The sequence below is a fragment of the Natator depressus genome, chromosome 10, assembly GCF_965152275.1.
Source record: "Natator depressus isolate rNatDep1 chromosome 10, rNatDep2.hap1, whole genome shotgun sequence".
Lineage (NCBI taxonomy): Eukaryota > Metazoa > Chordata > Testudines > Cheloniidae > Natator > Natator depressus.
In genome coordinates this window covers 83,245,290-83,273,043 of record NC_134243.1, presented here as the reverse complement: position 1 = coordinate 83,273,043, position 27,754 = coordinate 83,245,290, and the positions used below count along the sequence as shown (strand labels likewise).

The 27,754-nt window shown below is 64.3% G+C and overlaps 1 protein-coding gene across 1 annotated transcript; it reads left to right on the top strand.

Annotated features, from left to right (window-relative positions):
• The first annotated feature begins 1,241 nt into the window (after window positions 1-1,241).
• Window positions 1,242-27,631, top strand: MAN2A2 (mannosidase alpha class 2A member 2). Its single transcript, XM_074964845.1, has 23 exons — window positions 1,242-1,337; window positions 5,738-5,890; window positions 6,871-7,128; window positions 8,760-8,904; window positions 10,893-11,064; window positions 11,628-11,755; window positions 11,936-12,109; window positions 12,636-12,822; window positions 12,944-13,121; window positions 15,333-15,535; window positions 17,756-17,938; window positions 18,116-18,230; window positions 18,864-18,931; window positions 19,999-20,164; window positions 20,944-21,180; window positions 21,258-21,374; window positions 21,553-21,667; window positions 21,809-21,942; window positions 22,293-22,434; window positions 23,490-23,623; window positions 24,627-24,821; window positions 26,395-26,505; window positions 27,002-27,631. Exons 2-23 carry the CDS (start codon window positions 5,759-5,761, stop codon window positions 27,155-27,157), a joined length of 3,450 nt encoding a protein of 1,149 aa, XP_074820946.1. The 5' UTR covers window positions 1,242-1,337; window positions 5,738-5,758; the 3' UTR covers window positions 27,158-27,631.
• Window positions 27,632-27,754: the final 123 nt, after the last annotated feature.

The following is a 27,754-nucleotide window of genomic DNA, read 5'->3' as shown; positions in this document are numbered from 1 at the left end:
GCGGGGGAGGGGGAAGGGGAATTGGAGGTGTGCAGCCCAGTGCGGGGGAGGTGCAGCCCAGCCAGGGGAGGGGGAAGGGGAGTTGGGGGGGTGCAGCCCACCCCAGGGAGGAGGAAGGGGAGTTGGGGGGTGCAGCCCAGCTGGGGGAGGGGGAAGGGGAATTGGAGGTGTGCAGCCCAGCTGGGTCCTGCTGGTCCCACAGCACAGGGACATGGCTCTGGGGTAACCAGTCCCTGGCACCACACACACCTGGAAGCACCTGTCAGTGCCAGTGTCATGCCCCAGCAGGAGAGGCCAATGGAGAGGGGAAAATAGAGACACGGGTGTAGGGACAGACATAGCGACAGGGAGAGGATGGACAGATGGGGGGCAGGGGAGAGAAAGGAGAGGAACAAACAGACAAGGGGGAGGGGATAGTGGGATGGACAGACAGACAGCAGGGGGAGGGGATGGGGGGGAGGACAGACAGACAACAGTCTGCAGAAGAGAAGAGGGAGGGGGGATTTGACAGCAGCCTTCAGCTACCAGAAGGGGGGTTCCAGAGAGGATGGAGCTGGGCTGTTCTCAGGGGTGGCAGATGACAGAACAAGGAACAATGGTCTCAAGTTGCAGGGGGGGAGGTCTAGGCTGGATATTCGGAAACACGATTTCACGGGGAGGGGGGTGAAGCCCTGGAATGGGTTCCCTAGGGAGGTGGTGGAATCTCCTTCCTTAGAGGTTTTTAGGGTTTTTGACAAAGCCCTGGCTGGGATGATTTAGTTGGGGTTGGACTAGAACCTCCTGAGGTCCCTTCCAACCCTGATCTTCTATGATTTTATGGGAGGGGACGGGGGACAGATGGACATCCGGGGATGGGGGCGGGGCAGGGCGGACAGACAGACAGCAGTGGGGGGGGGGTGGACGGACAGACAGCTGCGGGGGACAGATGGACAAACAGACAGCAGGGGGGGAGGACGGACAGACAGCCGGGGGAGGGGGGAGCGGATGAACAGACAGTGCGGGGGGAGTGCGGATGGACAGAGCCGGGGGAGGGGGGAGCGGACAGACAGCTGGGGGAGGGGGGGGACGGACAGACAGACAGCTGGGGGGGAAGGACAGACAGCGGGGGGGGGGGCGGACGGAGCCGCGGGGGCGGGCGGAAGGAGCCGGGGGAGGGGCCTGGGCGCATCCCGGCTCGCAGCCTCCTGCCCGGTCCCAGCAGCCGGCGCAGCGCGGGGCGCGGAGGCGGCGGCTGCCGGAGAGGCCGCGGCCGGCCCAGGAGCGGCGGCGGCCGGGGATCGGAGCCCGGCCCGGCGGAGGATGTGAGCGGACCGGGCCCGGGGCTGCCGCAGCCGGAGGTAAGGGGGAGCCGGCCCGGTCCGCGCCTCGCACCTGGCGCCGCGGGCTGCGCTGCCGGGCGGGGGCGGAGGGGCCCCGGGGTGCGGCCAGGGGCCCCGGGGCTCTGGGCGGCCCGGGCCCGGTGCGGCTGGACAGCTCCCGATCGGCCCCGCCAGCCGCAGCGCCAGCCCGGGCGGGACCCTGAAGCCGCAGCGCCGGGCGCCGGGTCCCTGGCCGTGCCGCGCAGCGGGAGCTGGGCGCCCCGGTCAGCCTGGAGACACGTCCCTCCCTCCCGTAGCCTGGGGACCCGGCCCCAGCCGCGCCCTGCGGCCGAGCTCCGCCGAGCGCAGGCTGGGAACCAGGGTGTCCTTGGAGCCCCGGCAGTGTCCCCGAGCGCCCCTTGTCGCGGCCCCAGACCCTGCGCTCTGCGGGCCCCTCTCTGGGTCTCAGCCCAGCCTCTCCAGAGGGGAGTTTGTCCAGGCCCCTGCAGTGCTGGGGGACCCCTGCTGCGCCCCGGACCCAGGGAGGCCTCCAGAGACCTGTAGGCACCAGGGCACTAGGTTCTTCTCCATCCCATTCCTCAGCGCCCAGACATCTCTGCTCTTCTGACTGCAGGGGTTCACCCGGCTGGGGGCTCAGAGCCCAGGTGCCTGTCCTGGGCTCATACCCTTCATTTAAGAACAGCACATCAGCCAGACTGGGTCAGCCCCAGGGTCCATCCAGCCCAGCGTCCTGTCTGCCAACACTGGCCGGTGCCAGGCCCCTGAGCAGGAATGAACAGAGCAGGGCCTTTCGAATCATAGGGCGTAGGCACTGCACATTACTTCGTGTGACCCTCCTTTGCCGTGCCTCACAATCCCCCTGCTCCCAACAAACTCCAGTAACTGTGTCGTCCATCAGTTCTTCCCCCACTGCTCAGCCCCATGCAGGGCCGTAATAAACGTGGGAGCCCACGGGCCAAGCACAGAACCGTGCGGCCCCCACTGGCAGTCGGTGGCCAGGAAGGAAACTGACCATTTCACACATTCGACTCCTGTCGGGCCACTTTCTGCGCCAGGACAGCTTAGCTCAAAGGCCTTGCAAAGCCAAATAAGTGATGGCAGCTGGTTCCCCTGTGTCCACTTCCTGACACAACCTCAGAGCCCATTGCTACCAGTTCCTCTGCAGGAGCCGGGTTGGGACCCCCTCCCATCACCCTCTCCCCGGCTTTGCTAGGCTGCTGTTAGTTACTGGCTTAGCCAGCCTGTCCCATCCCCTGGGCCCTCAGAGAGATCCCTGAGCAGCTGCTTCATGGCCTGAGCTATAATCTCCTTCCCTCCCATGCAGCCAGGCAGCCGGTGCTTCCACCAGCTTGCTCGCCTGTGTGTTGACCCCAGCCACCCATCTGAGCCCCTTCACGGGCTTCCAGATTAGACTGAGCCCTCTCACCCTCTCCAGGGCCCTTGCCACGTCCCCCATTCTCACCCTGCACTCTGCCTGTTCCACGCTCCCTCCTGCTCCCACTCCAGACTTCCTGCCTCTGCCCAGTGCCGAGCTGAGCCCTGGCCCTCCAGGTGCCCAGAGAGCTTAAGTCTGGCTGGAATATCACCCCCCACCCAGGGCTGGCTGCTCAGCCCTAGCAGCAGCCCCTCGAGGCAGGAGCAGCTTGTGCGTCCCTGGGCAGAGCTGGTGACTAGTTGGCATCGGGAGTGCAGGGATGGTGCCAGGCTCCCCTGGCTGTGGTGTGTGGCTGGGAAGAGAGCACAATGGGGCTGGCTGCTGCCAGGGCACGAGTCGCTCAGCTCAGAGAGCTGGTGAGCCCCATCCCAGCAGAGCTGGGTTTCCTCTCTGGGGGGGGCTGTGCAAATTCCTGAGTGTGTCAGCTGGGCCCCTGTGTGCAGTGGGAATGGGCGAGGGAAGCCCTTGGAGCCTCCCGGTGACAGCTGCTGTGTGTTGTGGATTGGGGGTTTCAGGCCCACCAGCCAGGCTGGGCAGGGCCTAGCTGCCCCACCTCAGGTGCGCTCAGCGTCTCCTGCTGTTGGCCCAATGCCTTGAGGGGGGGCTGGGAGCAATTTCTTCCATCTGGCTGGATTCTGCCTTATTCTGGCTGCTGCCCTATGGCTGGGTGGGGGCCTCCTGGATGATTCCCGTGCCAGACTGGACGCCAGCTCTTGGCTCAGATGGCAGGGCAGGTGCATTGGTCAGTCCCTTTTTCCAGCCCCAGGAGACCTGCCCAAGAGCTCATGCTGGCCCCAGAGGCTGATTGCACTGCCAGAAGAGAGCACTGGGACTGGCTAGTCTGCCCTCTTGTAGGGCCCAGGCCGGAGCCTCTCGCCAGTGATCCCTGCACCCAGCCCAGCTGGCCGGCTAAGCAAGAGGGTAGCTTTTGCAGAGGATCAACCCACTCCAGCTGAATTGCCCCGGGGGTTAATCCTCTCCCCGCCCCCCCCCCCAAATCTGTGCCTTCATCCTAGTGGGAATTTGGTTAGAGGGAGCCTGGTAAGAGGAGGGGGGTGTGGTGGTGCAGTGTGGGCAAGGGGCATAGTGGTGAAATGTGAGGGAAGGGGATATGGTGGAGCTAGGGGGAGGGGTGTGGCAGTGCAGTGGCGGAGGGGATCCAGTGCCCTTCGTGGCTGGGCAGCAGGTGTCCTGGCCGGCCGTGCCGTGTGCCCGGCTGGGGGTTGTGCAGGGCAGGGTGTACTTCACGCTCAGCTCCCTGCCCAGCTCCTGGCACCGTCCCAGGCTTCACAGCTAAAAATACCGCCGGACGGCTCCAGCGCCGGGGGGATTAGGGTAACCAGGCCACAGCCATGCTCTGCTCAGTGTGGGGCAGGGGCTCCGGCACCCACCTGCTGCAGACGGGCTTCCTGTGTGTGCCCCGCAGCCTGCCAGGCTCCCGGCTGGGCCCCACCGGCCTCCCCCATCCCCCAGCTGAGTCTGTGAGCAGCGCTGGCGCCGCCCGTCGCTGTGGGCCGGGCAGGACAGGGAGCCCGGGGGGCACTGGGTGTGGGGCGGCCCGGCCTGCGCTGGGAGCCCAGGGGGCCGCTGGGTGTGGGGCGGCCCGGCCTGCGCTGGGAGCCCGGGGGGCGCTGGGTGTGGGGCGGCCCGGCCTGCGCTGGGAGCCCGGGGGGCACTGGGTGTGGGGCGGCCCGGCCTGCGCTGGGAGCCCAGGGGGCCGCTGGGTGTGGGGCGGCCCGGCCTGCGCTGGGAGCCCGGGGGGCGCTGGGTGTGGGGCAGCCCAGCCTGCACTGGGAGCCCGGGGGGCGCTGGGTGTGGGGCTGCCTGGCCTGCGCTGGGAGCCCAGGGGCCACTTTGTGTGGGGCTGCCCGGCCTGCGCTGGGAGCCCAGGGGGCGCTGGGTGTGGGGCGGCCTGGCCTGCGCTGGGAGCCCAGGGGGCGCTGGGTGTGGGGCGGCCCGGCCTGCGCTGGGAGCCCAGGGGGCGCTGGGTGTGGGGCGGCCCGGCCTGCGCTGGGAGCCCGGGGGGCGCTGGGTGTGGGGTGGCCTGGCCTGCGCTGGGAGCCCAGGGGGCCGCTGGGTGTGGGGCGGCCCGGCCTGCGCTGGGAGCCCGGGGGGCGCTGGGTGTGGGGCGGCCCGGCCTGCGCTGGGAGCCCAGGGGGCGCTGGGTGTGGGGCGGCCCGGCCTGCGCTGGGAGCCCGGGGGGCGCTGGGTGTGGGGCGGCCCAGCCTGCGTTGGGAGCCCGGGGGGCGCTGGGTGTGGGGCGGCCCGGCCTGCGCTGGGAGCCCGGGGGGTGCTGGGTGTGGGGCGGCCCAGCCAGGGCTGAGGCCTTCATCTTCCTCCCTGTGCGCTCAGACTCTGCCATGGGCCCCCTACCCCCCTGTGGGGCCTCAGGACCCCCCTGTGGGGCCTCAGGACCCTCCAGCCCTGCTGAGGGGCTGGCCCAGGTGGGGAGTGGGAGTCCATCTGGGGGGTTGGCTGGAGTGGGGGGTGAGGGGCTCATCAGACAGCTAGCTGCAGTGTGGAGGGAGAGGCCTGTCATGGGGGCTGGTGCAAGGGGGGTTGGGGGTCTGTCTGGGGGGGGCTGGCCGCAGTGAGGTCGAGGAGCCTGTTGGGGGGCTGGTGCAAGGGAGGTTTGGGGTTCCATCTGCGGGGGCTGGCTGGAGTGGCGGGTGTGGGGCTCATCGGGGGGCTAGCTGCAGTGTGGGGCGAGAGACCTGTTGTGGGGGCTGGTGCAAAGGGGGTTAGGGGTCTGTCTGGGGCGGGGGCTGGCCTCAGTGTGGGGTGAGAGGACTGTCGGGGGGCTGGTGCAAGTGGGGGTTGGGGGTCTGTCTGGGGGGGGCTGGCCGCAGTGGGGGGCGAGGGGCCGGTTGGGGGGCTGGTGCAAGTGGGAGTTGGGGGTCTGTCTGGGGGGGGCTGGCCGCAGTGGGGGGCGAGGGGCCTGGCACTGGGCCCTGACCTAGCTCTCTGGCTGACTTGGTGACAGGTGGGTCCTCGTAGCCCCGGGATGAAGCTGAAGAAGCAGGTGACAGTGTGCGGAGCTGCCATCTTCTGCGTGGCCGTCTTCTCCCTCTACCTGATGCTGGACCGAGTGCAGCACGACCCTGCCCGGCACCAGAGCGGGGGCAACTTCCCGCGGGTAAGTGGCCCTGGCACCCAGGGGACGAGGAGTGGGGCTGGGGCTCTCTGCGATCACCTCCCATGGTGCCTGCGGGGGAGCCCCCCTTGCTCACCCGGCTGCGTGTTGGCAGCTTGGGGGGGGCCGAGTGCTGAGGGGCCTCAGAATCTCAGCTCCCTGGGACCTGGACCCCCGGGGGAAGAAATGTCCCAGGGTTGTGCACCAAGCATGGGTCAAGTCTATTCCAGGGTTGCTTGCCCACCACTGACATGCAGCCACCTCTGGGGTGGGACGTGGCAGCAGTTGGTCAGCGGCAGTCTGTGGCAGGGGAGTGCTGGTGGCTCCCTGTCTGGGTGGCCCTGCAGGGGGCTTTGGGAGGCTGACTGGCATTCGCCAGCTGCCTGCCCAGATTTACTGAACATGCTTTTTGTCTGAGATTGCACCTGTGCACCCAGCCCCCTTAGTGCCACCCTGGGTGCAGGGGCTAGCACTGACTGCCAGGGGAGAGTGCTCCCTGCTGAGTGCCCCAGCCTGCTCCCAACAGCCCAGCACCCCCCCAGCGCTGCCCTAGGGCAATGGGGTCTACAAGAGGAGAGCGCTCCCTACTGAGCTCTGACTCTGCTCCTTGCGTGGCAGGCCCCCTCATGCTGACTGGGAGGGGGAGCCCCCCCTCCTGAGCCCCTGGCCCGCTCCCTGCAGAGTGCACTGCCAGGCCATCAGTCCAGCAGCTACTGCACTGGTGGCCCCCCCGGGCAGCCCCGATGGGCCCTCGCTCTCACTGCTCTCTGCTGGAAAATGGGGGGGTCACTGAACCCCAAACATTCTGCGGAAAAAGAGCGACTTGGGCAAATGGCCAGGGACCCTGTTAGTTCTGGGTTGCAGCTGTGTGAATCTGCGTCCCCTGGAGCTGCTGCGGTGCCTCGTGGGCGATGGATGGGCAGTTTCCCCCAGCATTTCGGGGCGTGGGGGCGCTGCTCTCACCACGTGTCTGTGACCTGCAGAGCCAGATCTCGGTGCTGCAGAACCGCATCGAGCAGCTGGAGCAGCTGCTGGAGGAGAACCACGAGATCATCAGCCACATCAAGGAGTCGGTGCTGGAGCTGACGGCCCACGCGGAGGGGCAGCCGGTGCTGCTGCCCTACCACACACCCAACGGGTCCTGGGTGCTGCCACCCGAGAGCCGGCCCAGCTTCTTCTCCATCTCCCCACAGGACTGCCAGTTCGCGCTGGGGAGCGGGGGCCAGAAGCCAGACCTGCAGGTGAGCGAGGGCCGGGGGCCTAGGCGGGAGGGGGAGCCACTGTGGCGGGCCAAGGAGCTGGGGGCTTGGAGAGGGAGCCGCCTGCGGGGGTTGAGGGGTGGGGGGCTTGGAGGGGGAGCCCCCTGTGGGGGGCCAAGGGGCTGGGGAGTTGGAGGGGGAGGCCCCTGTGGGGGCCTGAAGGCCGGGGCGTCATTGGGGGAGCCACCTGCAGGGGGTTGAAGGGTGGGGGGCTTGGAGGGGGGTCTGCCTGCAGGGGGCCGAGGGGCTGGGTGGTCAGAGCGGGAGCCGCCTGTGGGGGGCATGGGCCTGAGATATCTGGGCTTGGAGGGGGAGCTGCCTGTGGGGGGGCGAAGGGCTGGGGAGCTGCCTGCGAGGGGCTGAGGGGCAGGGGAGTCATAGCGGGAGCCACCTGTGGGGGCCCAAGGGGCTGGGGGACTGGAGAGGGAGCCCCCTGTGGGGGGCGAGGGGCTGGGGGACAGGGACCTGAGATATCTGGGGCCACACCCTGTGCTCTCACTGAGGGCTGGGGCAGGAGCAATGTCTGTCTCTTGGTGCAGCCCCTCACCGCTGACCATCTAGAGATGGCTCCAGTGCAGGGGCTGAGTTGGCGTCCTGGGGGTGCGAACTGGGATTGTTGAGGATGGGGCTGGCATCCCAGTGGTGGAGGATGCAGCTGGCATCCCAGGGGCTCGCTGCCAGGGACTGGGGATGAGGCTGGTGTCCCGGGGGCCCGGTGCCAGGGACCGGGGCTGAGGCTGATGTCCCGGGGGCCCAGTGCCAGGGACTGGGGCTGAGGCTGGTGTCACGGAGTCCCCGGGCGATGCTCTGGAACTGCTTCCTACGAAGCCAGGCAGGATTCTGGGGAAGTCTCCTCTCTGGGAGCAGCCTGTCTTCAGGACACACAGCTCACCCGGCTTCCCCCTTCCTGGGTCTGACCTCGGAGCATTCAGCATCCTCTGCCCCTCTGTGTGCTTCCCACAGCAAGTACACCCAAGCGGGGTCCTGGGGAAGCCAGAGGGTCCTGCCCCCCAACTCCGCAGTCAGACGTGACTCTCAGCCAGCCGGGAAAACAGAAGGTTTATTAGACGACAGGAACATGGTCTAAACCAGAGCTTGTAGGTGCAGAGAACAGGACCCCTCAGCCGGGTCCATTTTGGGGGGCAGTGAGCCAGACAACCTCGTCTGCACTTCACTCCATATCCCCAGCCAGTCCCAAACTCAAACTCTCTCCCGCCCCTCCTCCTCTGGGCTTTGTCCCTTTCCCGGGCCAGGAGGTCACCGGATTCCTTTGTTCTCCAACCCTTTAGCTCTCACCTTGCAGGGGGGAAGGGCCCAGGCCATCAGTTGCCAGGAAACAGGGTGTCGGCCCTTCTCTGTGTTCAGACCCCTGCACACACCTGCCCTCTAGGGCTCTGCAACGATCATACACCCTTATCCCACCCCCTAGATACTTAAGAACTGCCTAGGGGAAACTGAGGCACCCCCACACTATTCAGAGGAAACATTAAGAACAGTCCCGCTTTGTCACAGCTGGTGTCCTGGGGGCCTGGTGCCAGGGACTGGGGTTGAGGCTGGCGGCCTGGAGGCCCCAGTCTTGCTGCTCCCACTGAGCATTGTCCCTGGTCTTGCAGATGCTGGCCGTGGCCTCGGTGCTGCCCTTTGATAACCAGGACGGCGGCGTGTGGAAGCAGGGCTTTGACATTACCTACGAGCCCCACGAGTGGGACACGGAGCCCCTGCAGGTGTTTGTGGTGCCACACTCCCATAACGATCCAGGTGAGTGAGGCCCATGGAGCAGGCTGGGGCCTTGGAGCCTGGCCCTGGGCTTAATGCCCTCAGCTGAGCTGCGGGGAATCCCCTGACGAAGGGTCCCAGGCATGGTCCCCAGGCCGCACAGACGGAGGGTCCCAGACACAGCCCTTTGGCCTCTCAGCAGTGTTCCCTCTAGTTTTTCCCACCCATGTGTGGAATGAATTTTGTTTTGTTCACCAATATGGAGGTGATGTGTGACACATCACCTCCATATTGGTGCACATAACTAAATTCATATGCTGAGGTTGGAGCCGAGGGGTTCAGAGTGTGGGAAGGGGCTCAGGAGTGAGGCAGGTGGTTGGGGTGCAGGGGTGTGAGGGCTCTGACTGGGGGTGCAGGCTCTGGGGTGGGGCCAGGGATGATGGGTTTGGGGTGCAGGAGGGGGCTCAGGGCTGGGGCAGAGGGTTGCAGTGCGGGGGGGTGAGGGCTCTGGCTGTGGTTAGGGATGAGGGATTTGGGGTGCAGGCTTCCCCAGAGCTGGAATGGGGAGAGAGGACTCCCCCCAGATCTCTCTCCCCAAAGCAGCCCCTGGGCTGGGGCAGGGGGGTGCATCTCCCCTGGCCGTGGCAGGTCCGGGCCAGGCTAGGTTGGGCCTGGGAGAGGGGCTTTTTTACCCCACTGTGACATTCCCCTGGTGTTATCCGGACCGGTGATCTGCTAGGTCACTCCAATCCTCAACTCTGGGAGCCAGCCTGACCCTGCTGTGCTGTGAGAACCCCCACTCCTGGGCTGGTCACGCACAGCCTCTGGCATGGAAGCTGCTCCCAGCTACGTGAGTGAGCCCTTTTGGCCAGCCACTGCTTGGATTGTGCCACCGAATGACACTAGCCAATGTCTCCGGTCCCAGACACAAGACTAGGAACCTCAGTCTTGCAGTGTCCAGTTCTGTCCGCTGGACGCTGCAGGCTTATATGAATTTGTCAGTTTAACAAAGAAATTGATATGTACCAGGCTTGTTATCCCAAGGGGAGTCTCTGACACGCTTCAGACCAAACACACTGCTTCAGGTAGAACAAACAAACAGATTTATTAACTACAAAGATAGATTTTAAATGATTATAAGTCAAAGCACAACAAGTTAGATTTGGTCAAATGAAATAAAAGCAAAACGCATTCTAAGCTGATCTTAACACTTTCAGAGCTCTTACAAATGTAGATGCTTCTCACCACAGGCTGGCTGGTTGCCTTTCAGCCAGGCTCTCCCCTTTGATCAGTGCTTCAGTCACTTGGTGGTGATGTCTGTAGGTGGAGGTGGAAGAGAGCAGAAGAACATGGCAAATGTCTCTCCCTTTTATCATATTCTTTCTGCCCTCTTGGCTTCCCTCCCCCCACCCCTTCAGAATCAGGTGAGCATTCCCTTGGTCAGTTTGGGACTACGATGAGGTAAGGGGGTGACTCCCTCAAGAGTCCAACAGATCCTTTGTTGCTGCCTAGGCCAGTGTCCTTTGCTCCTGTGAGGCTGGGCTGGGTTTGTCCCATTCATGCCCTGATGGGGTGTGAACTGCCCCTCTACTCCTGGAGAGTTTTGCCTGGGCTTGTTTTAAGCCATAAGGACACATTTTCAGCCTCATAACTATATTCATGAGATTACAACCTATCACATCACTGTGACAACAATGCTGCGTGCATCATGAGCCTTCTGAAGACACCCGACCTGACAAACTTTGCATTGGATACCACACAATCGTATTATAAGGATGAACATGGGGGTGCAGGGTGTTCCCCCGAGGTACAGAGTGTCACAGGGCCCGGGAGAGGGGCATCTCTCCCCAAGCTGCAGCAGGTCCGGGCCAGGCTGGGTTGGGACTGGGGGAGAGGAATCTCTCCCCGCTGCGGTCTTGAGCGCCTGCACGGCACTTAATAGGCTGCTGAGTGGCCACTCGGCTTAGAGGGAACGTAGCCCCCGCAGGCAGGGCTCCGCACTCAGTCCCCGCCCTGTGCTTGTTGCGCAGGCTGGATCAAGACCTTTGAGAAGTACTACGCAGACCAGACACAGCACATCCTGAACAGCATGGTGCTGAAACTGCAGGAGGACCCGCGCCGCCGCTTCATCTGGTCTGAGATCTCCTTCTTCTCCAAGTGGTGGGACAACATCAGCACCCAGAAACGGGCTGCGGTGCGCAGGTATGGGGGGCCACAGCCTGCACCCCGTGGACAGGCACCGCGCCCGCTCTCCCCAGCCTGGGCACCCAGTGGAGACACAGTGCCTGCTCTGAGGGTGCTGACCGTGGGGCGGGGGCGCTGGCCGTGGGATGGGGCACTGGCTGTTGGGTGTGCCTGCAGGAGGTGCCGTGGGGCGGGGGCGCTGGCCGTGGGGGGGGGGCGCTGGCTGTGGGGTGGGGGCGCTGGCTGTTGGGTGTGCCTGCAGGAGGTGCTGTGGGGTGGGGGCGCTGACCGTGGGGGGGGGCGCTGGCTGTGGGGTGGGGGCGCTGGCTGTTGGGTGTGCCTGCAGGAGGTGCCGTGGGGCGGGGCGCTGGCTGTGGGGCGGGGGCGCTGGCCGTGGGATGGGGCACTGGCTGTTGGGTGTGCCTGCAGGAGGTGCCATGGGGCGGGCGCTGGCCGTGGGGCGGGGGCACTGGCCGTGGGATGGGGCACTGGCTGTTGGGTGTGCCTGCAGGAGGTGCCCTGGGGTGGGGGTGCTGGCCGTGGGGCGGGGCGCTGGCCCGACTCTCTGGTGCCCCCTGCAGGCTGGTTGGCAATGGGCAGCTGGAGATGGTGACGGGCGGCTGGGTGATGCCCGACGAGGCCAATTCCCACTACTTCGCCATGATTGACCAGCTGATCGAGGGGCACCAGTGGCTGGAGAAGAACATCGGTGAGTGACGGGGGGCCGGGCCAGTGCAGACCCGCCCTGCCCTGTCTCCTCATGGCTGTGACCGTGGCCAAGGGGTTGTGGGGGCTCTGGGGCTGGGTGTGCTGCCGACGCCTGGGGCCGCACCCTTAGGGAGGGGCCACCAGCTCCGCCCCACCCAGCCTCGCTTGGTGCTCCCTTCAGGTGTGACCCCGCGGTCTGGCTGGGCTGTCGACCCCTTTGGGCACAGCGCCACCATGCCCTATCTGCTGAGACGCGCCAACCTGACCAGCATGCTGATCCAGAGGGTGCACTACGCCATCAAGAAGCACTTCGCTGCCACTCACAACCTGGAGTTCATGTGGAGACAGACCTGGGGTGAGGGGGCCTGGACCAGAGGTGGGGTGAGAGGCTGCCTGGGGCTAGGGGTGGGTGTGGGGGGAGGGGCTGCCTGGGGCTGGGGGTGGGTATGGGGTGACGCTGCTGCCCTCTTTCCTGGCGGTGCAGTGATCCCTGCTCACATGCGGCCTTCTGACTGAGGAGCAGGCCCCTCCCGCCCGTCCCAGTCCCTGAGGGTCTCTGGGGGCCTCTGGCACTGAACCAAGCCTGCCCTGCCAGGCCCCCCACTGTTCCCACCCTGTGTGTGATTGGGTCCCAGCGTCCTTCAGGTGCGACTGCCCCGTCCTGCCCTGGAGTGTGGGCAAGCGGGGCTCCCCTTCCCTGGGCCATGGCCCCGCTGCCGCCGTTCCTGGCTCTGGTGGCACTTGAAGCAGGGCTCCCCCTCCTGGCTGGGCTGGGGGCCCTTCCAGAGTGCCATGGGTGGGACCTGGGGGGCACAGCAGCCAAGCAGGGGCAGACGGCACCCAGGGTGGGCACAGCGACTCAGCTGGCTGCTTCTCTGCAGACCCCGACTCCAGCACTGATATCTTCTGCCACATGATGCCCTTCTACAGCTACGACGTGCCCCACACCTGCGGCCCTGACCCCAAGATCTGCTGCCAGTTTGACTTCAAGCGCCTGCCTGGGGGCAGGATCAACTGTCCATGGAAGGTGCCCCCCCGAGCCATCACTGAGGCCAACGTGGCCGAACGGTGAGTGAGCTGCGCCCCACCACTCGGCCTCAGAGTCTGAGCCTTCCTGGCTGGCTCCGGGGCATGCTGCCTGCGCCCGCTGGCTCTGCTCCCTGAGGCCTCTCGCCTTGCTCTGCCGCAGGGCACACCTCTTGCTGGACCAGTACCGCAAGAAGTCCAAGCTGTTCCGCAGCAAGGTGCTGCTGGTGCCTCTGGGAGACGACTTCCGCTACGACAAGCCCCAGGAGTGGGACGCCCAGTTCCTCAACTACCAGCGCCTCTTCGACTTCCTCAACGCCCACCCCAGCCTGCACGTGCAGGTACCGCACCGGGCTCCCAAAGGGGCTGCAGCTGGCAGGGGCTGGGGGGGTCCAGAGGAGCCCCGCCCACGCTCTGGGGGAGGCCGGAGGTGTGGGGGGAGCCCCGCCCCCTGGGGGATGTCAGGGATGCAGGGGGAGCCCCGGGGTTTATACAGGGTAAACTCATAAATTGTTCTCCCTCTATAACACTGATAGAGAGATATGCAGAGCTGTTTGCCCCCCCCCAAGTATTAATACATACTCATAATAAGTAAAAAGTGATTTTATTAAATACAGAAGGTAGGATTTAAGTGGTTCCAAGTAGTAACAGACAGAACAAAGTGAATGAGGGGGGAGCCCCTCCCCTTGGGAGATGCCGGGGGTGTGAGGAGGGAGCCCCTCCCCTTGGGAGATGCCAGGGGTGTGAGGGGGAGCCCCGCCCCCTGGAGGATGCCAGGGGTGTGAGGGGGGGAGCGCTGCCCCCTGGAGGATGCCAGGGGGTACAGGGAATTATATTGGTCTTGATGGAATATATGGGCCTGAAGAGTCACAAGTGCTAGCACGACCCTGTCACTGTCCAGCGTTAAACAGGGTTAAATGAGGCCTGGGGTTTGGCCTAGGGAGCCCTCTGCCCACTCAGTGCCAGGCATGCGCCCCACTGAACGGCCTGGCCCCTTCTACCAAAGGTGCAGGAAGAAGGAAAACCCCGTCAAAGCATTTGCAATGGGAAGAGTTCCCTGGAGCAGCATCCCTCGTGCCCGGTGCTGGCGCTGTGTGGCTTCAGAAGGCAGGCCCCTTGTCGGACAGCCGCCAGGCGCTCCCCAGGCAGGCCGGGTCCCCTCCGGGAGGAGGCGTTGGCTGAGCTGGGCTGCAGTGGTGCTTGTGCTGTCGTTTTCTGGGCCCGTTTCCTAGAAGGCCAAACCAGCCAAACAGCCAGGGAGAGGAAAGTCCAGTCCATCCTGGAAACGGAGCCTCTGGCTCCGGCGCCAGCTCGCCCATGCAGCCTCCTTGCTGGAGAAACAGCCCAGCGCGCAGCCATGCTGAGACCTGGCAAATCTGTCCCAGTGCTGAGCTGGCAGGCCATGCCTCTGGCTGTTCCCAGGCTCACGGCAGCGCTGCAAGACACACAGCTTGGGCCGGCAAAGCCAGACCCATTAGAGGGGCAGGAAAAGGGAGTGACAGGGAAGAGAAGGAATATGGTGGGGAAGGAGAAGGGCACACGGGAGGGGTGACAAAGTGCCATGCCAGGCAGTGGTTGGCATGGAGCTGGAGCTGGTGGGCGTGGCCTTGTCTTGGCCTGGCCCGGTCAGGACATGTCCCAGGCTCAGGGTGATGGAAGCACAGCACGTCTTGGGGGCCAGGATGGAAAAGCTCGCCCCTGCCCCTCCTTTCAGTCAGCAGTTGTTCCCCCCGGTAGCCCGCCCTCCCCGGAGCCTCTTCTCAGGGACCAAGGGTCGGGGTGCAAGGCCCGGCCTCCCCTCTTGTCCACTGGCTGGGCCCCATTTCCACACCCTGGCTCTGGTTCCCTGCGTCTCCCGCTGACTAGGCCTGGACTTCTGTTGGGAGGCCAGTTGGCTTGCACTAGTGCAGGCTGGCTACCAGCTGGCTCCCTCCGCCCCAGCACAGCGTGATTGCAGGTTACGGGGACCCCGGAGCAGCCTCTAGCCACTTCCCACAGTGAGGCTCACAAGTGAGTACGTTTGTAGGCACGGTTTGGGGTCAGTCCTGCTTTGAGCAGGGGTTGGACTCAATGACCTCCTGAGGTCCCTTCCAACCCTAATCTTCTGTGATTCTATGATTTATTACAACAAGCCCCACCCACCCCTGTGGATATGCTGAGCCCCACCATCCCCCATGGGATGGGGGGTTGGGGAGCCCCACCCACCTCCTGAGGTGGGATATGGGGGACACCTCCCCACAGTGTAGCTGTCAGAACTCTGGCCTTGTCAATGTACCTGCTTTCCAGGTGCTCTGTTGGTTTGTTAATGTCCTGGGCCCTCGGCTGCCTGCAGTCTGGGTCAGCCCAAAGGTCCATCCAGCCCCGTGTCCTGTCTGCTGACAGTGGCCAATGCCAGGTGCTTCAGGGGAATGAACAGAACAGGGCAGTTATCGAGTGATCCATCCCTTGTCACCCATTCCTAGCCCCTGGCAGTCCCGGAGTGGGGTGTTCTCCTTGGCACCGGGGGCCCCCACCTGGCTCATGGGCGGCATGGGGCCACGCTCTCCCTGCAGGCGCAGTTCGGGACCCTCTCCGATTACTTTGATGCTCTCTCCAAGAGGACCGGGATTGTCCCTGGGATGAAGCCGCCCGGCTTCCCCGTGCTGAGCGGAGACTTCTTCTCCTATGCAGACCGGGAGGACCACTACTGGACGGGCTACTACACCTCCCGGCCCTTCTACAAGAGCCTGGACCGCGTGCTGGAGGCCCATCTCCGGTGAGGGCATGGGGCTGGGGCAGATGTCTGGGAATGGGCGGGAGTGGGGGGCAGGGCAGGAGGCTGGGCTGGAAGGAGCAGAGTGCAGTCAGTGACAGGTTTGGGGGTGGGACAGATGGGGGCAGGGGCTTGGTGGGCTGGAACTCGGGGCACACAGCTGGGGGGATTTCAAGGGAGGGGAGTGTGACGGGTTGGATCACAGGACCCCCCTGGGAGCTGCCACCTGATGTGCGAAGACTACTTCTGCTCCTGCTTTCCTGCCCTGCCAGCTTAGGACTCCAGCACCCTGCCTGGTTTGAGCCAGACCCGCTAGCCTGCTGCAAACCCAGACCCAGGTCTGAATCACGTCCCCTAACAGCTGTAGGTTTAACTGAAAGCAGCTTACAGAAGTGTTCCTGCCCTTGACACTCAGATGCCCAACTCCCAATGGGGTCCAAACCCCAAATAAATCTGTTTTACCCTGTATAAAGTTTATACAGGGTAAACTCATAAATTGTTCGCCCTCTATAACACTGATAGAGAGATATGCACAGCTGTTCCCCCCCCCCAAGTATTAATACATACTCTGGGTTAATTAATAAGTAAAAAGTAATTTTATTAAATACAGAAGGTAGGATTTAAATGGTTCCAAGTAGTAACAGACAGAACAAAGTGAATTACCAAGCAAAATTAAATAAAACCCGCCAGTCTATGTCTAATAAAACTGAATACAGACAAAACCTCACCAGTTCCAGTAAGCTTCCTTTTACAGACTGATCTCCTTCTAGTCCGGGTCCAGCAATCACTCACACCCCCTGTAGTTACTGTCTTTTGTTCCAGTTTCTTTCAGGTAGCCTTGGGGGTGGAGAGGCTATCTCCTTAGCCAGCTGAAGACAAAATGGAGGGGTCTCCCACGGGCTAAAATAGACTTTCTCTTGTGGGAGGAGACCCCCTCCTCTCGCCTATGCACAGTCCAGCTCCAAGATGGAGTTCTGGAGTCACCTGGCCAGTCACATGTCCATGCATGACTCACAGTTTTACAGACAGCAGCCATTGCCCACCTGGCATCTTGAATGTCTCCAGGAAGACTTCTTATGTGGACTGGAGCCTTCCAAGATGCACTGTTCCTTAAGTATCCGAGGGGCAGCCGTGTTAGTCTGGATCTGTAAAAGCAGCGAAGAGTCCTGTGGCACCTTGTAGACTAACAGACGGATTGGAGCATGAGCTTTCGTGGGTGAATACCCACTTCGTTGGGTGCGTGACGTATTCACCCTCGTCAGTCTGTAAGATGCTACAGGACTCTTTGCCGCTTTTATTGTTCCTTAAGTGCTTCTTAATTGGGCACTTAACTTAGTGAATTCCTTTCTCCAGGAACTGACCAAATGCTCTACTAAGGTTATTTACAAATCAAGCCAGTACACGGCCAATATTCATAACTTGGAATACAAAAATGATACCTGCATACAAATAGGATGAACAGATTCAGTAGATCATAACCTTTACATAGATATGTTACATGGCATATGTAGCATAGAACATATTCCAGTTATGTCATATATACATTCATAAGCATATTTCCATAAAGCCTTATGGGGGGCACTGTCACAGGGAGATTCAGGGCACAAGGGGGATTAAGGGGGACAGGATTCGGGGGCAGGGCAAGGGGGATTTGGAAGCAGGGCGAGGGCGTTCAGAGGCAGGGTGAGGGGGATTCGGGGGCAGGGCGAGGGGAGATTCGGGAGTAGGCCGAAAGGGATTCAGGCTCAGGACAAGGGGGATTCGAGGGCAGGGTGAGGGAGATGCGGGGGAAGGGTGAGGGGAATTCAGGGCCAGGACAAGGTGGGATTTGGGGGCAGGGCAATGGGGATTGGGGGCAGGGCGAGGAAGATTCAGGGGCAGGGCGAGAGGGTTCAGGCACAGGGTGAGTGGGTATTTGGGGGAGGGCGAGGGACATTCGGGTGCAGGGCGAGGGGGATTTGGGGCGGGGTGAGGTGATATTCGGGGGCAGGGCGAGGGGGTTTCGGCGCAGGGCAAGGGGGATTTGGGGCCAGGGTGAGGGGCAATTTGGGAGCCGGGCAAGGGGCTATTCGGGGGCGGGGTGAGGGGATATTTGGGTGCAGGGTGAGGGTGGATTCGGGGGCGGGGCGAGGGGCTATTCAGGCGCAGGGTGAGGGGGTTTGGGCGCAGGGCGAGGGGTGTGCATGGGGAGGAGCTGTGGCTGATGGGTCTGTGTCTGCCCAGGGGTGCAGAGGTCCTGTATAGCCTGGCGCTGAGTCACGCCCGGCACGCTGGCCTGGACAGCAGATACCCGCTCTCGGATTACGCCCTGCTGACCGAGGCCCGGCGTGCCCTGGGGCTCTTCCAGCACCATGACGCCATCACGGGCACCGCCAAAGAGGCCGTCGTGGTGGATTACGGTGTCAGGTACAGCCCTGGGCCACGGGAATGTGCAGAGCTCCAAAGAACCCAGACATGGCTGGGGGAGCTGGGTGGGGGAACCTCTGCCCGGGTGGGGGTCCCTGGGGGGGAGGGGCTGGCGGGGGAGGGGTGACGCTGATTCTCTCTCTGCCTTTTCCTCGCGGCTCCGGCCCGGCTGCCCAGGCTGCTCCACTCCCTGGTGAACCTGAAACGTGTCATCAGCAACGCCGCGCACTACCTGGTGCTGGGCGACAAGGAGGCCTATCGCTACGACCCCGCAGGGCCCTTCCTTGGCACGGTGAGCCCGGTCCTGCGCCCTGGTCCCGGCCCTGACCTTGGCCTCCCTGCCCGGAGCCCAGCTTGACCCCGCTGCCCTGACCCCGGCCCGGCCCTGACCCAGCCTGGCCCTGACCTTGGCCTCCCTGCCCTGACCCCGGCCAGGCCCCGCTGCCCTGACCCCAGCCCCGGCCCTGACCTTGGCCTCCCTGCCCTGACCCCAGCCTGGCCCCGCGGCCCTGACCCCGGCCCGGCCCTGACCCAGCCTGGCCCTGACCTTGGCCTCCCTGCCCTGACCCCAGCCTGGCCCCGCGGCCCTGACCCCAGCTTGGCCCCGCTGCCCTGACCTCAGCCCGGACCCGCTGCCCTGACTCCAGCCCCAGTCACATCCCTGACTCCAACCTCCCTGCCTTGATCCATACTCCAGCCCCAACCCCAGCCCTCAGCTCTACTGCCCTGCACCTGCCTGCATTCGGGGGGTGACCCCCTCCATCAGGGCGCTCCCCAGGAGCGGCTCTCTGCTGCCCTTTTGCATGGTGGGGGCCTGCCCCACTCCCTGTCTCTGCCCCTCTGCCTGGAGGGGTCCTGGGGCTGGCAGGGGCTGGGGGTGCCCGCGTGGGAGCGTTATGGCGCTGACTCAGCTCCTCTCTGCCAGGACGACATGCGCCTCAACCAGGACTCGCTGCCTGAGAAAACCGTCATCAAGTTGGACACATCGCCTAGGTAGGAGCCGCCCAGCCCCTGCCCAGGGTGTGCACACCCCAAGTCCGGGCTGGGGCACGGCCTGGCTGGGGGGACGGGCCCCTGCCCAGGACAAGGACACCACAACTCCGGGCTGGGGCAGGAGCTGGCTGGAGGGAGGGGCCCCTGCCTATGTTCGCTCTGTCCTGGAGGACCTGGGGGCCAGGCCTGCCCCTGTGGCTAAGCGCTCTATTCACTCTAGCCTGCCAATGTTGGGGTCCTTTGGGGGCTGGAGGCTGTCAGGGAGCTGTCGAGTGCTAGGGGTTGGAGGGGTCATCGGGGGTGGGGGGCTGTCAGGAGCCAAAGGTTGGGGGGGGCCATCAGGTCGGAGGCTGTGGGGGGCCATCGTGGTCTGGGGACCAACAGGGATCAGGGGCTGGGGGCCATCAGGGATAGGGAGCTTGGGGTGGTTGGGGCAGTTGGGGATCAGGGCTGTTGGGGTCTGGGGGCCATCGGGAATAGGGGGCTTGGGGATGTTGGGAGCCATCGGATATTGGGGGCTGTTGAGGGCTGGGGGCCATCGGGGATAGGGGGCTTGGAGCCATCGGGGGTTGGGGACCATCAGGGATTGGGAGCTGGGAGCTTTCAGGAGCTGGGGGCCATCAAGGGTTGGGGGCTCTCGAGGATCAGGTCTGGGGGCTGGGGGCCATCGTGGATCAGGGGCTGGGGGCTGTTGGTGGCTGGGGGCCGTCAGGAATTGGGGGCTGGGAGCTGTCAGGAGCTAGGGGTTTGGGGCTCTCGAGGATCAGGGCTGGGGTCCGTTGGGGGCTGGGGGCTGTCGGGGATCGGGGTCTGTGGCTGTCGGGGATCAGGGGCTGGGGGCCGTTGGGGGCTGTTGGGTATCGGGGGCTGCGGCTGTCGGGGATCAGGGGCTCGGGGCCGTTGGGGGCTGGGGGCTGTTGGGGATCGAGGGCTGAGGGCCGTTGGGGGCTGAGGGCCGTTGGGGATCGAGGGCTGGCGTCTGTTGGCGGCTGGGGGCCGTCGAGGATCAGGGCCATCATGGGCTGGGGCCAGGCCCTGCCCCGTGGCTGAGTGCTGTCCCCGTGCAGGTTCGTGGTGCTGTTTAACCCGCTGGAGCAGGAGCGGCTCAGTGTCATCTCACTGCTGGTGAGCTCCCCGCGCGTCCGCGTGCTCTCCGAGGAGGGGCAGCCCCTGGCCGTCCAGCTCAGCGCCCAGTGGAGCTCAGCCACGGACATGGTGCCCGATGTCTACCAGGTAAGGGACAGGGCTGCAGCCTCACCCCGCCCCACTGGGGACGCCCTGAAGCGGGCAAAACCTACTAGACACACTGTGCCCACCCGCACCGTGAACACCTCACTCTGTATACCCCCAGCCCCCTCACCCCCCCCCCCGCACCGTGAGTCCACCTGGGGAACCCTTCCATGGCCCCAGTGTGCCAAGCACCCCGACTCTGCAGTCAGCAGTGACTCTCAGTCAGCACAGAAAACCGACGGGTTTATTAGTCGTTGGGAACACAGCATAGGACAGATCCTGTTAGCACAGAACTTACGAACATTCAGCAAAGTCCATCATGGGGTGGGGGGGAATCCCCAGCCCAGAACCCTGGGCCCAGCCGCAGACTGACCAGTTTCCCGCAGCCCGGCATATGTCATGCCTAGTGTGCCCCTCCTCTGGCCTTTGTCTCTTTCCCCAGCAAACAGGTCGCCTGGTCTCCGCCTCTCGCTTTGTTCTCCAACACCTCTGGCTGATTCTTGCAGAGGATGAGCCGGGGCCACAGTGTCAGCCATTTTCTGTGCCCAGGCAGTCACACCTGCCCTCTAGGGGTCTCTGCAACGAGCACACACCCTTGTCCCATCACCTAGACATTTGAGTAACACATGGGGGAAACTGAGCCACACTCTCAGTATTCAGACAAAACATTAAGAACATTCCCACTTCGTCACACCCGCTCCCCGAGGTGAGTGCTGTTTCCGTTTCCCAGGGCTGAGCTCTGGGGGCAGGGGTCCTACTCACGTCTCCCCTCTGATTGGCAGGTGTCCATCATGACCCGGCTGCCAGCACTGGGCCTCAGCGTCCTGCAGTTGTACAAGTCGTTCGATAGCCACACCACGCTCACGTCGTCTGTGCGTCTCCACCTGCACGGGCGTGACTTGCCAGTGCGCCCGCGCGAGGTCTTCCCCGTGCGCGTGGTCCCCGCCACCTCCGACGACTTCTGCCTGGACAACCAGCACATGCAGGCCTGCTTCTCGGGCCTCACCGGCCTGCTGCAGGTGAGCAGGGGGGCGGGCGGGAGGCAGCATGCCTGGCACCCACGCGCTCACCGCCTGCGTGGCCTGCCTCCTTGCAGAGCGTCCGGCGGGCCGGGGAGGAGCACAAGCTGAGCAGTGAGTTCCTCATCTATGGCACCAGGAGCGCCAAGGACAAGAGTGGGGCCTACCTCTTCCTGCCGGACGGCGACGCCAAGGTACAGGGCACATGGAGGGGCCCAGGGCCCTAGGAGCAGCTGGGCGCTGAGGCCGGTGGAGGGGGGTTTGGGAGGGCGGGTGGGACCGAGGGGATGAGGCAGAGGGTTCCAGGCTGTTATACCTCCCCTCCCTCGTGCCTGCTGCACCTGCGTCAGGCTGCCCTTGTTCCCTTCGCAGCCCTATGCCCCCAGGGAGCCGCCCGTGGTGCGGGTGACCGAGGGACCTTTCTTCTCGGAGGTGGCCAGCTACTACCAGCATGTGCAGCAGGTGGTGCGGCTCTACAACGTGCCAGGTGAGGGCAGCGCAGGGCGGGCTGTGCTGCGCTCCGGGAGCTGGGGGCTGGGCAGAGCGCTGTGTCTCTGGCCGTCAGCGGGGTCCCCGGCATTCCGCTTGGCGGGGGTGGGTGAGGTGAACTCAGCCCTCTGCTTTGCAGGGGTGGAGGGCCTGTCCCTGGATGTGTCCTGCCTGGTGGACATCCGCGACCACGTCAACAAGGAGATGGCCCTGCGCCTTAGCACCAGCATCGCCAGCGAGGACACCTTCTTCACCGATCTCAACGGCTTCCAGGTGCCTGGCAGCCCTGGGCAGTGCCTTCCCTGCCTCCTGGGCATCTCCCCTGCCAGGGCAGAGCCAGTACCCCACCTCCTGGGCCTCTCCCAGCCCTGCTCCCCAGGGCAGAGCCAGTACCCCACCTCCTGGGCCTCTCCCAGCCCTGCCCCACAGGGCAGCTCCCTCCCTCACCTCCTGGGCCTCTCCCCTGCCCAGTCCCTGGGACAGCGCCCTCCCCCACCTCCTGGGCCTCTCCCCGCCCGGGGGCCAGCCTTGCCGGGAGCCCCCAGGTGGCACGCAGGGCATTGGTGGAGCTCGGAGCAGGGCTGAGCCAGGTGCCGCACATCCTGATCTCTCCTTTCCTCTAGATCCAGCCTCGCAGGTTCCTGAAGAAGCTGCCTCTCCAGGCCAACTTCTACCCCATGCCAGCCATGGCCTACATCCAGGACAAGCAGAGCCGCCTGACCCTGCACACGGCCCAGGCCCTGGGGGTATCCAGCCTGCGCAGTGGTGAGTGGGGCTGCTGGGCCTCCTGTGGAGGGGTTGTGCCCCAGAACCATCTGCGCCTGACTGCCGTGTTTCCTTGAGCCCCGCGCTCACCACCGCTCCCAGTCTAAGCAAGGCCAGGCTGGTCGCAACTGGGAAACTGGACAGGGAAAGCCGGTTGCTGAGGGAGTGGGGTAGGGGCGCTCTCCCCTGGCAGTCAGCGCTGGCCCCAGGGCGGCACTAGGGGGCGCTGTGCTGCAGGGAGTGGGGCAGGGGGCTCAGCAGGGGGCGCTCTCCCCAGCCGTCAGTGCTGGCCCCAGGGCGGCGCTAGGGGGCGCTGTGCTGCAGGGAGCGGGGCGGGGGGCTCAGCAGGGGGCGCTCTCCCCAGCCGTCAGCACTGGCCCCAGGGCGGCGCTAGGGGGCGCTGTGCTGCAGGGAGCGGGGCGGGGGGCTCAGCAGGGGGCGCTCTCCCCAGCCGTCAGCACTGGCCCCAGGGCGGCGCTAGGGGGCGCTGTGCTGCAGGGAGCGGGGCGGGGGGCTCAGCAGGGGGCGCTCTCCCCAGCCGTCAGCACTGGCCCCAGGGCGGCGCTAGGGGGCGCTGTGCTGCAGGGAGCGGGGCGGGGGGCTCAGCAGGGGGCGCTCTCCCCAGCCGTCAGCACTGGCCCCAGGGCGGCGCTAGGGGGCGCTGTGCTGCAGGGAGTGGGGTGGGGGGCTCAGCAGGGGGCGCTCTCCCCAGCCGTCAGTGCTGGCCCATTGCCCCAAGGCGGTGCTAGGGGCCTGTGCTGCAGAGCTCTGCCTTTCTGATAGCTCGAGGCCCTGACTCTCCCAGGCGAGGGAAGCCCCTGCGCTCTGCGGTGTCTCAGGGGAAGCCTGCCCCCAGCACTCTGGGAGAGAGATGTCCCTTCTTCCATTTGCTGCCCCAGCTGCTGCTGGACCTGGAGCGGCCTCTCTCCGGGGTGTCTCCCCCTGCCCCAGCCCTGCAGCAGGGCCCAGTCGGGGCTCCTCTCCATGGGAGGAAGGGTTAAGGGCCCAGGTGTGTTCAGGCCCTGCTCGACCTTGCCCCTCACTGCGCCCCACAGGCCAGCTGGAGGTGATCCTGGACCGGCGCCTCATGCAGGATGACAACCGTGGCCTCGGCCAGGGGCTGAAGGACAACAAGCGAACCTGCAACCGCTTCCGCCTCCTGCTGGAGCGCCGCACCACGGCCAACAAGGTGAGGGGGAGCCCTGCCAGTGGAAGGCCAGGCCATTCTGCCCCCCCCCGCCTGGGCTGCACCGGTGCTCCAGTCGCCTCGTGCCGTGGGGTCCTGGGGGTGAGCCCAGCTGCTGCGGCTGGGGGGCAGATGCTGAGCGGTGCGTCCTGTGGCTCCAGCTGCCTCCAGCAGGGGCACGCTGTCGGAGTCACCATGGGGTGTTGGTTGGAGACTGGGCTTCCCTTCCTTCCCTGTCCCAGACTGTAGCGGAGCGGTGCTGTGCAGCTGTGAACCAGTTGTGCCATCCCACCCCAGCAGTGGTCGCACTGCCGTGGAGGCGGCAGCTGCTGTGCTGCTCGGGGGAGGGGGCTGAGTCTCAGCCAGGTGCCTAGTATTCCCGAATGCTGCGCGGGGCCGGCTAGGCGATGGCACTTTGCCACACAGCTCTTACAACTGTCGCTGTTCTCATCCCATCTCCTCTGCTCCCACCCCGTCACTCCCCAGAGCTCCGGCTTCTTTTCCAAACTGGCTTCCGTGTTCAGAGCCTGGCCCTTTTCCGGCCCCCGGACGGGCAGCGGAGAGGTACCTGCTGGCTGCCGCGCTGTCTGGTGACTGTAGCTGGGGCCGCGGTCCCTGTGTAGCCCAGCTGGTAGCCTGAGCAGTAGACAGCAGTAGATTAGGCCTGTGTGCTGCGCATGGGATGGAGCATTGGCCCGAGGGGCGGGCTAGCTGCGGTGGAGTGGGGGCCCTGAACAGCTCAGTCCTTGTCCCCCCAAAGCAGGGAGTGGGGGGTCCTGCCTCATCAGAGCCGATGTGACCGTCGCAGCCCCTGCTGCCTGGACCAGGGGTGTTGCTGCTGCCCAGGTCTCCTGCCACCCCCACTGCCTGCATTGGGGTGTTTGGGGGGAGCCCCATGTGGATCCCTGCCAGGGAATTCCCTCACCCTCTGGGTTGGTCTGACCAGCCCGACAGCAGGGCAGGGCTGCCCCAGACCCCTCAACTCAGTTGGTTGCTCTTGTTGCAGGTGCAGGACAGTCGTCCAATCAGCTTCCCCTCTCTGCTGAGTCACATGACCTCCATGCACCTGAACGCAGAGGTGCTGGCGATGCCGGTTACTCAGGAGAAGCCAGCGCCCCCAGCCCTAAGGTCCTTCCAGCCCTTCTCAGGCACCGTCCCCTGTGACTTCCACATCCTCAACCTGCGGACGCTGCAGGCAGAGGTAGGAGCCCCGGCCCCATGGGGAGCGAGCCCAGCAGCCTGTCTGCTGGCGCCACCACCATGCATGGGCGGGTCAGACTGTCTGTTCCCATCATCCCAGCAGGCTCAGGCCTGGGGTCAGGCCCTCTGCCCAGCTGTACCCATCCCTTGGGCTGATGAGTAATTAACACTTCATTTCATGGAAGGTGGAATTAGGGAGGTAAATGAATCATGAGGCTGAAAACCAGATGTTTGTGCTAAAGAAGGGAAGTCACTAGGTCAGTAGGCTAAAAAGACAGAATGTCTGAGCCAGTTAAGATAAGAAGGAGAACACCCAGGGGACCAGTTACAAACAAATAACAATGGACACGCTAAACTAGGGAAGTAGGGATGAGGTAAAGAGTGCGTGGACAAGCCTGCTGCACCGGGCTCGGTTCCTTGGCATACTCAGCCCAAGCCACTGCAGTGAGACGTTGTCATGGAGTCCCCGGGCGATGCTCTGGAGCTGCTCCCTACGAAGCCAGGCAGGACTCTGGGGAAGTCTCCTATCTGTGAGCAGCCTGTCTGCAGGGCAAGAAGCTCACCCGGCTTCCACCTTCCTGGGTCTGACCTTGGAGCATTCAGCATCCTCTGCCCCTCTGTGCGCTTCTCACAGCGAGCCCGCCCAGGCGGGGTCCCGGGGAAGCCAGAGGGTCCTGCCCCCCCACTTTGCAGTCAGACGTGACTCTCAGCCAGCCAGTAAAACAGAGGTTTATTAGACGACAGGAACATGGTCTAACACAGAGCTTGTAGGTACAGAGAACAGGACCCCTCAACCAGGTCCATTTTGGGGGGCAGTGAGCCAGACAACCCCATCTGCACAACCCTAACCCTAACCCCAGCCAGCCCCAAATTGAAACTCTCTCCAGCCCCTCCTCCTCTGGGCTTTGTCCCTTTCCAGGGCCAGGAGGTCACCTGATCTCTTTGTCTTCAACCCTTAACTGTCACCTTGCAGGGGGGAAGGGCCAGGCCATCAGTTGCCAGGAAACAGGGTGTCGGCCATTCTCTGTGTCCAAACCCCTGCACACACCTTCCCTCTAGGGCTCTGCAACGATCATACACCCTTACCCCACCACCTAGATACTTAAGAACTGCAGAGGGGAAACTGAGGCACCCCCACACTATTCAGAGGAAACATTAAGAACAGTCCCGCTTCGTCACAGACGTGTGTGACACAAAGGGACCGGTGCTGTGGCACTTGGAACTCTTGGACCGGGCATCCATCCCCCGCACGTGAGTCTCATCATCTCAGCCGAGCTCTGCCGGATGCCAGATAGCGGCTCCGAGTGACGAAGGCTGGAGCCAAGGGAGTTCTTGGGGGCCGAGTGGAGAGGTCTCAGAGGGAATCCCAACGTTAGCCGTGCTGTGACTTGACCTGAATCCGGGCACCAGGAGCAGGTACTGTCTCGTTACTCAGCGGTAGCTGGGCCCAGATCTGAATGGATTCCAGCACACTGAGCATCAGGTTAGATCCAAGCACAAACATCCTGGTTTCAGCCCCATGATCCATTTACCTTCCTGCGGCTGTCACATGCATCTCTGCTTCCCTGTCCCAGGATGACTCGCTGCCCTCGGCGGAGATGGCTCTGATCCTGCACCGCAAGGGCTTCGACTGTGGCCTGGAGGCCAAACACCTGGGCTTCAACTGCACCACCAGCCAGGGCAAGGTGGGTCTGGGACATGGCAAATAACACCCCCTACCCCCCCACCCCCGACCTGAGTAAGATGGGTCTGGGACACAGCCAGTAACACCCCCTCCCCCGTCTCCCCCCACCAGGGCAAGGTGGGTCTGGGACACGGCTAGTGCCCCCCCGCCGCAGCCTGGGAGCCGACCCACTCTCGCGCTGGTGCTGCAGATCAGGCCTGGGCAAGGCCGGGGAGGAAAGGTTGTATGGGTGGGTGTGGGGGGAGTCTCCTGCTGTGCGCACTGGTGATGAGGGGGCGCCTTCCACAGGGAGCAGCATGCTTTGAGCCTAGGCTAGGCTGTGTTCGCGGGGCAAGGGCTCTCTGTCACATCCTGGCCCCAGTCTCGCAGCCCCCCCGTGAGGGAAGGCTGCCTTTCAGTGCTGGCTCCATGCCAGCTGCCTGGGGCCTGCCCCAGCACAAAGCTGGGCACAGCCTGAGATGCCAGCCCCTCATCCCACGCTCCCCTCCTCTCTGTAGTTCTCCCTTGGGAGCCTGTTCCACGGCTTGGAGCTGGGGTTCCTGCAGCCCACCTCGCTGACACTGATGTACCCGCTGGGCGCTGCCTCCCCGAACAGCACTGTGATCCACATGGACCCCATGGAGATCGCCACCTTCCGCATCCACTTTGGGTAGCACCCCTGGCGGCCAGGAGAGGAGCAGCCCAGCCGTGCAGCGTCCGGAACGGCGCAAGGCTGGGAGAGCTGGGAGACCACCCCTGCCTGGGTGGGGCGGGGCAGGGAGCACCCCTCGGGCTGGGGCTGGGGGGCGGACACTGCACAGGATGCAGACGGACTCGCAGGAGCAGCTGCCTCCATTATTTATTAATCTGCGTTTTAAATAATGTTTCAAATGGCCAAGCGTGGGGGCTGGGGCACGTGTGGGCCCAGGCCGCTCCCAGTGCTCAGCCTGGCACTGCAGATGCTGCAGCTGGAGAGCGCTGCGTTCTTGGTGGCGATGCTACCGGCTCGGCCAGGAGGCAGGTTGCAGCTTCTCTGATGTGGCAGGAGTCTCTGCTGATCCCCCAGGGAGGTACAAAGCCACCCTCTCCATGTCCCATCTCTTTCTGGTGGCAGGTCCCCATTCCCCCGCCCCATGTTGTGGGGTAGCTGGGCAGGTGCTGGAGCCTGCTGGGGTCTGGCTGGAAACCTGCCGCGGGGTGGGTGAGGGGGGTCCGGGCTGGGGAGGCTGAAGCTGCTGACCGGGGGGCGGAGGGGGCGGGGGGACGGGACA